This window comes from Apodemus sylvaticus, chromosome 4 (assembly GCF_947179515.1).
Source record: "Apodemus sylvaticus chromosome 4, mApoSyl1.1, whole genome shotgun sequence".
Classification (NCBI taxonomy): Eukaryota; Metazoa; Chordata; class Mammalia; order Rodentia; family Muridae; genus Apodemus; species Apodemus sylvaticus.
The window spans coordinates 63,800,226-63,812,377 of NC_067475.1; the positions used below are offsets into that span (position 1 = coordinate 63,800,226).

The window sequence follows — 12,152 nt, forward strand, 5'->3', positions numbered from 1 at the left end:
AAGTAGAAAATTGCTAGTTAAAAGAAATAAAATATGTGTATTATATTGATTTTTAAAAATAGGTCATAGGCAAATATATAATTAGTTTGTTGTAGAGATTTATCACATCAGAGTTTTGAAAAGAAAAAATCTGGGCTTGGTGGTACATGGAAGTAATACCAGCATTTGGAAGGCAGAGGCAAGATAGAGTCTAGGCTAACCTGGGGTATATGAGACCTTATTCCCCTTGACCAAAAGGAACAAATATCTTGTTTCTGGGTTAGCACTTTTCTTTTATTGTTCCCAAGAGCTCTGGATGCTGGAAATCATGCCCAAAAGTCCTGCTCAAATACCTGTCATGTATTTGTCTCTTCTAATCCAAAGCCCCAAAGCTGAATGGTGTTAAAAACATTTAAAACATCACCCTGAAAAAGGTTTTAAGGTTTGAAAAATAAACCCAGTTCACTGAGTAAGATTATCTCTGGTCTTAGTTCTGTCAAGTGTGATGTCTGCCCTCGGTTACATATCATGCTAACAAGCACTAAGTATCTGAGTTACCAAAGATGACTCAACAGCATTTCAACTGACTCCTTTGCAAGTCCTAACCCCACAATCATGAAGCACAGAGGCCGCTGAATCCTGGAAGAAAAGCATACTAAGCAGAAAACAGCAAGCAGAGATTGTAGTACATCCACTCCTACCCCTGAAAGCTCACACTGCAGTACTGAACACAACTCACGATCCCAGCATTTCCTTACTGTGTGTGTGCAGGCTTTGGCCTGTTTTGCTGGCTCTGGATATGTGCTCTGGGCTGGAACAAGCATTCCAGCGAACCCAGGTCTTCTAATTCTTTATAATGGAATACAAAGAACAACTCCCACAACTTTTGTTTTTATAAAAAGTAACCAAGTTCAAAGTCTGAAAGTTGTACTGATTGGGGACGGGCTAAATGGCTACCCAAATCCTACATGGCCCACCCTTAGAAAGATCTATTTCTCAGAAAAAAAAAATTCTAGCTAAATTGAAACACAATTCTAGATCAGGAATTCCAGCAACACAATAGATATCACCAAAGTATATCTTCTCGAGGGTTTGAGAATAACTAGTGTTTCCTCCAAATCCTCACTGGGTTTATTCTTTGTACTGTTCAATACTGTGCTTTCTATAACATCTAACACGAGAATACTTTTTCATTTAGGTGTATCCCAGGTTATCACTCTTAAAGAAGTAGTGCAACTACAACAAGAGCCCCACAGTCGCCCCAGGAATCTCAGTGCAGAGCAAACACAGCCTCACTTAACACTGATGGTTTGTTCTCGACAAAGCAGTGGAAGAGCGTGAGCTTCTTCAGTTAAAGCCTTGGGAGTTCCATTTCTCAACGACTTAAAGGACAAGATGTTGTTATCTTCTCTGGGCAGTTCCTGCCTACATGACGTTCACACTGCTCAGGACAGCGTCCTCACCTTAACAACCTATAACATCACAGCATGATTAGGGCACAACTGAGAAGCTAGCCCTGCAGGCTAAGAGCACATTCTATGGGACAAAGGACCTTTCTGAAGGAAAGGGAATCTGGGTACTGCAGACATCGGGAAGACTTGAGAGTGCACAGCTGAAAGAGCAACGGCAGATGCAAACCACAGAGAAACTTTCGGAGAGCAAGTGGTAATCAGAGATCCTTTGGGCTCAGATACTGAATTCTGAAGGCAAAAGGCAGCATGGGCTGAGACGGGAACAAAGGAGTGAAGTCACTCAGGAACTGGAGACTAGCTTACAGACTCTAATGGATCACTAAACAGTCTGCAGTTGAGGAGCAAGTATGTGTGCACAGTTTACTATGCAAGCACTGCTTAGTGTGTGGAAAATGGAGTTTATGAAGAATAATGTAAGGAGACCAGTTGGCATGGAAGGAGAAATACAGCCACAGCAAATTAGGACCTCATAGCACACTCTGTGGAAAGGATGAAGAACATGCTAACCCTAAGTTTTTTTTTTTTTAAATAAAAAAATAGAATGGAAGATATGTTGTTCTACTGATGGTATTTCAAATGTGCAAGAAAGATTGTCAAACTGGCTTCCCTGGCTTGACCCTGTGTATAATTCTAAATTTCATGCAAGGCTATAACTTTAACATCTATCAATTTTTCTGTCTATTTTTTGCTTATATTTCTAGTCAGTTCATTTGATATGTGTATGTAGCTTTCTATAATAAATTTGGTAAGCCATAACTTGTAGTCATTTATTAATTAACAAAAATGTTACAGTGTCACCTGTTCAGACTTTCAATGATTTCTTCAGGTCAGCACTGGCCATGCATACAGGACACGTGAGAGCTAACTAGTCACACCAGCAGCAATATAACTTAACTGCCCCACTCTCCCAGGCTGGAGAGATGGCTCAGTGGTTAAGAGCACTGACTGCTCTTCCAGAGGTCCTGAGTTCAAATCCCAGCAACCACATGGTGGCTCACAACCATCTGTAATGAGGTCTGGTGCCCTCTCCTGGCTTGCAGGCATAAATGCAAGCAGAACACAGTGTACACAATAAGTAAATCTTAAAAAAAAAAAATAGAAACTTAACTCCCACTATGGCACCTGATGACCGCCACTATCACGCCTGATGTCCCCCACTGTAGCAGCTGATGCCCCTAACTATTGCAACTGAGGTCCCCCACTGTGGCCTCCCACTATGCCACCTGGTGTCCCCTGTTATTGCTCCTGCCATATGACCCGTGCTTTAATTTATTGGTAGAGCTTGCTGCATCAGAAATTGGCATCCATTATACCAACTGGCTTATATGATACCGATTTTTTTCATCCAAAATATTTATTCAATTTTTGCTATGTGTCAAGAGCTGAGGTTGGAACTTCCATTCTCATGATGACTTGAGAAATGAGAAGATTCAGACTGAGCAGTGAGAGATGACACGGTTCCCAGTCACACGTTCAGTACAGGGCTGAGTTATGATATGAACCTCAGCTAAGCACCAATAACTCTCAGCCTATTAATTCCTCTTTAAAAGGTTGAGTGATAAATTTTGTGTAAAATCATCTTGCTTTTCCACTCTCTGCATTATTTCCAAGTCCCACCCTATGATGTATGAGAACACACACGCATGCTTATCCCAGAAGGATGAGCTTCATATAACAGAGAAGCTTCTTCCTGCTAGCTTCTGTTATCTCTACCTAAGAACTTTTCACTGTTTTCTTAAAGCTCCTTTCTAACGTCCATACATTTATTATGGCATCTATTATAGTTTGATTAAAGGTTCTTCGACCTCCCTCAGTCCTCCTCCATATCCCCATGGCCTCTGCTAACCACCCTGCTCTTCACAGTTTCCTCACCCTGCGTTATAGAACTTCGGACCACCAGCCTGGGGGCAGCTCCACCCACAGTGGGCTGGGGCCCCTACATCAATCACTCACTAAGACAATGCCATATAGACTTGCCTACAGGCCAGTCTTATGAAGAAGGCACTTTTAAAACTCAGGTTCCCTCCTCTGAGATAACTCAAGTTGATACACCAGCACACTATCATTTTAAAATGCGGCACATGACTGATAAGTTGTACTGCTAGTAAAATATTAGGGGATTTTATGCACTCTGGGGGCTACACAAATTTCAACAACAGACAAATCAGCTTTACATAGCTTTTTTCATGAACACCCAATACACTTCTTCACAGTGGAAGACATCCAAGTACCCTAAGCAGTAACAGGCCCAAGAGTGTTCGCTCACCTTTAAGTTTCTGTAGGTCCTCCTTCAAATCTGGCCCCGCAAGCATGAAGATGCTCTCTGACACAGGATTCTTATCTGTGAGGCTTTCATTACTGGTATTCACAATGGCTGTACAGTTCAGTAATGCCACGTCTCCTTTCCTGATGGACCAACAGATAAACAGCAATTGTGAAGCAGATGAAGGAGATAACTGACCTAGTTTCTAGTTTCTCCAAAACCTTCCATCTCTGCAATATCGGCTTTTTGCAATAGCAGAAAAGTAGAAACAGAAAAAAAAATTCCAGATTCAAATTATTCTGCCATTTTAGAACTTTACGGTAACTGCGGAATTCACAGAACCTTCATCGTGTACCTTTGCCCCTTGCTATAGTCCCACCATTATGGCAGAATGCTTACACAGTGGAGGGTAGGTAGTTGGTTATTAGAGTTTAGAATTCGCATCAGTGATAACAGTCGAAAGAATATAAGCAACCTGACTGATGCCCACCACCTAGGGCGCTGATAAGTGTGCTCTCAGTGGGCACACATGGAGTACTATTAAGTCATAAAAAGAAAAGTACTACTTTGTACTACACTGAAAACATTAGTCCAAAAGTCTCAACGTATTTTCCTGCAGGAATTTCATATATATGAAATGTCCAAAACAGGCAAACCAACAAGATTAGTTCTGAAAATGAAGGGAACATCTCTGTCTAACTGTGGAGAGGGCTTCATGGATGCAACATTTAAGCTGTGCATTTTAAACCTGTACCATTTGCCATATGTTATTATATCTCAATAAGGCTGTATCGTAAAGTAATATTTCAATAATGCTATGAATTCAATAAAAAAGAACTTTAGAGGACAATTATGAGAATTCACATGCAGTAAGGTATAATGAAAAAGTTACCAAAGAACCACTTTTGCATTAATGTCCCGATTATAAAGAAAAGGTGATCTGCTGGCGTCCTCCTGGAATGCCTCGGCTGTACCGTCAGAGGCGGTTACTTCATCTTCATATGAGTCACCCCAGCTCAGCAGGGTGTCCACATCCACAAACTGGGAAGGTGCGCCCAAGGGATCCATGGAATGGGAACTTCAGCTTGTGAACCAAACTCTTTGGCAATTCAACAATCCCTGGAGATTTTAGCTTAAAAGAGAAGAAGGGATCTTTTAAAAACGTAAATTCAGATACTGAGCACAATATCACTTTAATTCTACCAATTACTACACCAATGCACCAGACTCTGCTGTGGAACAGACTGAGCCAAGAGCCAGTACACTGTGTGTCCAGTCATTGTAATGACCCTATTACAACAAAGATACGAAAACGCCTTAAAAACTATGCAAGCACAAACTCCTTTAAAGGATCTGCATCCTTGTGTGGTCAGAATCATCACAGATCACAACAGCTCCACTCTTCAGAAAGGCCTGCTTATTCAACCACTTGAGTGTCCACTACTGTAAAAATAAATAAATAAAACACTATATGCCATGCTACGAGGGATAAAATGAAAGATAACATGTATAAATTAAATAATTCCATTTGATAATAATTAGGCTAATTGATACAGGGGTCACAACACTTAAGTAGTAAGAGATAATAAAGGTTTCAACTATCAAAGAAGATGAGGCTTGGATTTAAGAGGCAACATATGGGGGCTAGAGAGCTGGCCCAGCAATTATGAGTACATACTGCTCTTGCAGAGGATCTGATTTAGTTCTCACCAGCTATGGTGGGAGGCTCACAACCACTATAACTCTGGCTCTAGGATATATGATGCCCTCTTCTGGCCTCTGCAGGCAACTGCCTTCATATGCACCAACCACACACAGTCATACACATACAAACTTAATTATAATTAAAGTAAAATCTTTTTTTAAAAAGAGGCAACATGCAGAGGAGCAATGAACAGGATCTGACAATACACAGGATATGGTATATGAGACTGCATGTGGTAGACAGCTGGTTGTACAAACGTTGGAAGAGGAGGGTGAGAGTTTCTAGAGCTGGACCTAGGCTCCAGACAGTTCCACCAGAGAAAGGGATGCTTGGCTTACCCCTGACTCCTACAGCTGTTTCAGTAAACTACAGCCTTGTTTATCCACTTAGCATCTGTAAGCACTGAGTGTGTGGTAGGCACTGTTCTAAGTCCTGGGGACTGAGAGCAGGGCACTTCTACCTTCGGGAGCTCACGTGTCTGCAGAGAAGAAAGGTGATGATAACAGGGTAAAGAGAGCGCATTCCAGAGAACAGGTGTCATGTGAGGAGCAAGCTGAGAAAGCAAGAGAGGAGGAGAGCAGCCAGGGCAAAGACCAAAGGGTGGGGAGGAGTGAGCTGCCCTCCAGGGGGGTCCAGGAAGCAATCTAGGTAACGATTTAGATGATAGAGTTGGTGCTGAGCAAGGCCAGATGATGCGGTTGTATAACCATGCTAAAAATCTCAGCTCCTCCTCTAAATATGAGGAAGCCAAATACAACACTTGACTCTAACTAGGGAAAAGTGAGAAGAGCAAGAGTAGCAGTAGGAGAGACAGGGGGACCCTAGGAGAGATGGGTGGCTATGAGAAATGTCAGATCTAGAGTATAATTGACAGATAGAACTAAAGAATTTATCTTAGGAAAGCAGCGGGCAAGGATCAACTCAAGTGGACATCCTTGAGCAGCTGAATTGGGTAGTAATGCTACTTAGAAGAGGTGTTGGAGTGAGCTGTGAGGCGAAGGGAAAGCAAAGGATTGCCCATCCCATAGGTTCTTTGAATGCGCTGAGTTCAAAATGCTTATTACACAGCCATGAGTTTACCATCAAACTGACAATCAGATGCTTGAGGCCAGATCTCAGAGAGCAGAGGTTCAGCATAGATCTAGAAGTCTCAGCGTGTGCAGTGTTGAAAACTTCGGGAACTAGACACGATTGTCTGCAGACCAAATGTAAACTTCAAGAGAAAAGAGCTCCTAGGGCTGAGTCCTACAGCAAACTGTACAGTAAGACAAGAGTCTACATGAGGAGGCTGCAAGGTAGGCAGGAAGGTCAGCAAAGACAGCAGTGGAAGGCCAACAGAAGTGGGTATTCATGGAGTGCTTCACAAAGATCAGTCAGAGGGGAAGCCTGCAGAAGGACCAAGGCCACGTGAGTTCAGGAAGTGAGCAGGCGGATCAAGAGGGGAGAAAGTCAATCTGGGAGCTTTTTCACCTGAAACTAATGTTTGTTGTCACACTCAGGGAGAACAAACTTGCCCTTCCCAAACTAATTTATTCATGTTTCTTGGTAAGAGACATAGCTACTAACTAGAAGCACAGATCTATCCGCATATTCAAATTATTCTACACATATTGTTAGATGGGAATTTGGTCATTCAGCTAGCAGTTAAAAAAAGCTTACAGATTATACTAAGATAATTTGTATTAGTGCTTAATATTTAAACTAAATACTTTAAGGTTAGTTTTTCTAGATGTTGTACTTAATTCAGTCAGCCTTTGCACCTGGAGGCAAACACAAGCCATGTGTTTACAAATTCTCAGATTTGCTCCAGGCAAACTGAACAGAGGACAGATGCCACTGACTCAAGGTAAAGACTGCAGAAATTCCTGATGGCCAAGTAAATAAATGATTGCTTCTTTAAACTAAATTCTATTTTTGACTCTAACACCTGCCTCTAGAACATCTGAAAATCAACAAAAAGTTAAATGGCTAAGAAAAAAAGAATCTGTCAACTCTGCTGTAGTTCTTCTTTTCTCTGTGACAGAGGTAAAGTCACATTGTGTGCATAACTTCGAACCTAGTCAGGTGACTATGTCCACACACAGTGCAAAAGTGGAGTGTGGCACAATGCAAGTCATGAGTCTGTGTGTCCAGGCCTAAGTTCGGATCCCTGAGCCAACGTCTTCCAGCTGTGATCCTTGAGGCAAAGCTAGTATTTATAGCTAAAGCAGAGGTAATTAACTCACAGGCTTAACATGAAGATGAATACAATAATCTGTGCCAAAACTACACAGCAGAGCACCTGACAAGAAGCAAGGCACAATGAATTACCTTTTTAGATTTCCTTAGGGCCAATGTAAACACGGCTGAGATGAAGTTCTATTTCCATGTGTAGCAAAGACTCCATACTCGCTATCAAATCACCATGCAAGCTAAATGCTGAGCGCTGAACTAAGTTACAGTCCTACAGATCTTGATGTCATGACTTCTCTTGTCATGTCTTGTTAATCCCTAAATAATCCAACATCTGCTCCTATGTCACTAGGGGAAGGAAACCACATAATCAGCAATTTTGTGCTAAAATGAGTGTGCATGTTCCTACATTAGCTGGACCCTCCAATTCTATTGCTCAAACCACTAACTCTCTCTAGTTCCAAATCTATCTTTATGGAATACACTTATCCAAAGTCTGAGTTATCGTGGAGTATATTCTACATGTTTAAGCCAGCCAAAAGGTTTTAATTCAAGCACTTTACCCACTGCCCTTTACAGGAATAACATCAATTCTCCCCAAACATCTTCCTACTTTCTCCCCCTGTCCTCCCATTTTTGAAAAATATCTTTCCTCCCTCATTTCTCTTCAGACCATAGAAACATCTCCCCAGTTTGTTGCTATTGTTGTTGTTTGTTTGTCTGTTTTGAACTGGGCGTGCTGGGCAAACACTATCACATGCTCTAGCTCCAGCCTCCTTTACTCTTTCATTTTTGAGATGGCATCCTAAGTTGCCTGGACTTCCCTTGCTCACTCTAACTCATGTAAGCCTTGAAACCAGATTCTCCTGCCTCAGCCTCCTGAGAGCCCTGGGCCTGGCTCACCATGTCACTTCGTGTGAGCGTGTGTGGTGTCTGTGTGCATGGGTGTGTGTAAGCATGTGAATGGAGGTTAGAAGCCAGCAGCAGGCATCTTCCTTAATTGCTTGTTCAACTTATTGAGACAGCGTCTCTCACTGAGCCTGGAGCTTGGTGAATCTGCCAAAAACCTCAAGGATGCCATCTCGTGTGTCCTCCTTCCGAAGCAGAGATCGCAGGTGCACACCAAAGCATCTAGCTTCTTACCCGGTGCTCAGGAGCCCAGCTCAGTCCTCCTCCCACTGGAGGAGCAGTAAGAGGGAGATACTACTCTCGGCTCCACCTCCCTTCTGAGCATTGGTTGCAGAGCCCAGCTTCCTCTTCCATCTACTCACTCTCTTGCAACTGTCCCCCAGTTCAACAACGGTTACAGCTCTGATTTCAAGGTCAACAGGAACCTAAGTGGATCATTTCCTCCTTGGAATCCTATTATTGTCTTTGATGTGTATGCACTTCAGTAGTTCTCCTATATGTCCGATCATCTCCAGTTGGCTCTCTCCAGCTACTGAAGAAGTCACTGTGAGTGCTAAAAGAGTGATAACTAATGTTCACAGCTGACTGCAGGGTACAAGGAAAGGACTTTTCTGGAAAGCATCCTGAAAGTTAACTGAGGCTGAATTCTTTTGCAACTCCATCCTCAACCTCCACAGAGAAACTGATTTTTCTCATTAAAAAGAGATTTAACTCCCACCTCCTTCCAACATAAACGTATGGACATGCTTGTGGGAAAGCAGAGCTGCAAACCCAAAGGCAGCAGAAGCCTAAACACTGTCTCATCCCACAGAATGTGTGTTAAGGGCTTGTTTATGCCTAGATATGCATATATCTGAAAGGATTTTCAGACTTATCGACTACAAACTCTAGGGATAGACTGAAAACAAGAAGGGGCCATGGGCATGATAGGAACTGGGGGGTGCAGACAGATGCATGATGGGAACTGGGGGGGTGCAGAGAGATGCATGATGGGAACTGGGGGTGTGGTGGGGGGAAAGGGGGCAGACAGATGACTATAGTAATTCTATATAACCTTAACCATAAACTGAATAACATGAAACTGAAAAAACACTTCCCACTGGAAATCAATTGATCAGTTTTGAACTTTGAACAAGCTTGCAAACAAACACTAGTTTAGTGTTTAACAACTCCTGAGGCATAGTTTTAATATCAAAAAGTTGTTGGTTTCCAGACTAGATCAGATCTATGAATTAGACCAAATACTTTCTTTCTATGTTAGCTTAAGAGAAAGGACCCCCAAACAAAAAGAAGCTACTAAATATCCTTTGTGATTCAAAGAGTTCTCTGTAGCTTATTTTCCCCTACATCCTGCCATCACTAGTTTAAAAAAAAAATCTAAATTGTGATTTACTTGAAAAATTGAATTGCCTTGAGAGACCAAATTTTACTATTCAAGATTGGGCAGCATCGGGCAGAACACTTTGGATCACAGTGTCAAACACTGATTTTCAAACAGGTAAAAAGAATGGTATCAAGTTGGGTGTGGTAACACAAGCCTTTAATTCCAGCACTGGGAGGCAGAGGCAGGTGGAGCCCTGTGACTTTGAGACCAATCTAGCTCAGTTCTAGGACAGCCATAACTATGTAGACAGACCTTACCAAAGCAAAACAAAACAAATGGTGTGGCTTACAAAGGGAAAGTGGGAATCCCCTAAGATGCCTGGCAAATGTTATCCAGGTGAGACAAGTCTGGGCAGTACACAGGTGGACCACGCATCTGACCTCTAATAATTAAACAGCTGTTCATTGCTGTTGGTAAACACCAGGTTTACTATTCATTATGGCTCCGTATTCCAATATTTAAACAACCAGGTGAAAGCACCAACCATATTCATACCCAATACCAAATCTATTATACCTAAAAGTTTTTTAATGCAAATGGGAAGCTGCTCAAACAATAAACATATCCATGCTCAAATATATCAGCAAATAAATACATCATAACAAAAAAGACCTCTAACCTTCATCAATCGTCCCAGGTAAACTGTAACATCATTCAAAAACACACAAAACACATGTTTACTGGTGAATTAGCAGTCACTTATGTATTAAATACACCAGAGCATGCTTCAGTTGCAAGTCTTCATACAGTGTGCAATTTGAAACTTAAAATAATAATGTTTTCCTTGAAGTACTAGATAAGACAATACTAGATAAGAAGATGGGTAAGATTAAGGTGTGCTATTTTAGCCAGACAGGCCAGGACACGCCTTTAATCCCTGAACTATGTAGGCAGAGGCAGGTGGATCTCTGTGAGTTCAAGGACAACATGGTCTACAGAGAGCTCCAGAACAGGGACTTTGCGAGACTCTGTCTAAAGGGGTTTGGGGATGGGGGTGCTTGATTTTAGCACTCTGTATCTAGAGGACGTTGGCTTTCTGGTGCTAGTATTAAGTCATGGACCAAACCTGGCTTTGATCTCAGGATCAAAGATGACAACATCCATTCGCAATATCTAAAGGTTGGAAAGGCCTGAAATATTCTAACCTGTTTTTCCACCAAAGCACACATTTTCCACCTCTAACAAGGTAATGCACAGCACCTACAGGAGGTAGGGACAATACCTAGGAAGGGATATCCAAATATTCCTCCCCCCCCCCCCCCCCGCTTGAAATGTTGTCTTCACAATTAGAATCTTGCCTTCTCATTCATCCAACCTACTACAAATGATTCTTCTTTCAAAACAATTGTCTTGAATATAGAGATGAGCTGAACATGTTTTCGAACATGAAAGAAACCATACCTGATAAATAATACCTAAAATTAAAGAGGAAGACACAAATCTATCCGCCAACTACACTTGTGTACATGTCTAATTTCTAGGCTGCTACAGAGGATATGTTTAGTAAGCCACGGCAGGGATCACTTCTTTTGTATAGTTATATGTATAGCTATAGAGACAGCTACAGACATCAGATCTCGTTTCTAAAACTTCTAGACCAGCCCAAGGATAGAAGAGGGAAGAACTGCAAGACAAGAAAAGCTAATTTCCTCTTGTTAACAGAGCGGCTCAGTCTCAGTCTACAATTAAGGACCGGCAAGACCAGGGTCACGTCCCTCTCAAGTGGCCTGAGAGCGGAAACACAAAGCCAGGTCAATGTCACTCCAGGGACTGCAGGGTCTCTGGACAACTCAGCATCCTGGGCTCAATGTCTGACTACAGCGAATCCAATTTATAGGACGGGCTGGACTCGACCCGCAGGACTGCTCGCGGCACCGCGTTCCTGCAAATCCCGGAACCGGCGTCCCCAGAGCTTCGCGACCCAACCTGTCCCGAGTGCGAACCCCAAAGCCCGGGCGGACCCGCCAGCCTGATCCCTCCTAGCTGCCGCACCCGACAGTGCCGACCTCCCTTCCCGGCTTCTCCCTCCTCTTACAGCGCTCGGGCGGGCCCATCCAGGCGGCGGCCGCAGCTCAGATCCGCAGCAGAAATCGGGCGGGTGACATCTGTACACTTTGATTGCCAGAGGCGGAGGCTGAAGTGTACGGGTTTCCAGAGGCCGGGATGACTGGCGACAGCGTTCTGACAGCAAAGGAACCTGCTTCCTCTCCGCCTCGCCACCCAATCACAGCGCTCTGCCGTCACTTCCGCCTAGAAGGTAAGGGAAAC

At 42.9% G+C, this 12,152-nt stretch overlaps 1 protein-coding gene across 2 annotated transcripts in view; it reads right to left on the minus strand.

Annotated features, from left to right (window-relative positions):
* Nucleotides 1-12,099, minus strand: part of Gdap2 (ganglioside induced differentiation associated protein 2) — a 45,988-nt gene extending 33,889 nt beyond the window's left edge. For both annotated transcript variants that reach the window (XM_052179646.1, XM_052179647.1), the window contains exons 1-3: nucleotides 11,920-12,099; nucleotides 4,607-4,846; nucleotides 3,718-3,857 (exon numbers count right to left, since the gene is read on the minus strand). In XM_052179646.1, coding sequence (XP_052035606.1) covers nucleotides 3,718-3,857; nucleotides 4,607-4,782 — 316 coding nt within the window. In that variant the 5' untranslated portion in view covers nucleotides 4,783-4,846; nucleotides 11,920-12,099. The remainder of the gene's footprint in view (nucleotides 1-3,717; nucleotides 3,858-4,606; nucleotides 4,847-11,919) is intronic.
* Between the last annotated feature and the right edge of the window lie 53 nt (nucleotides 12,100-12,152).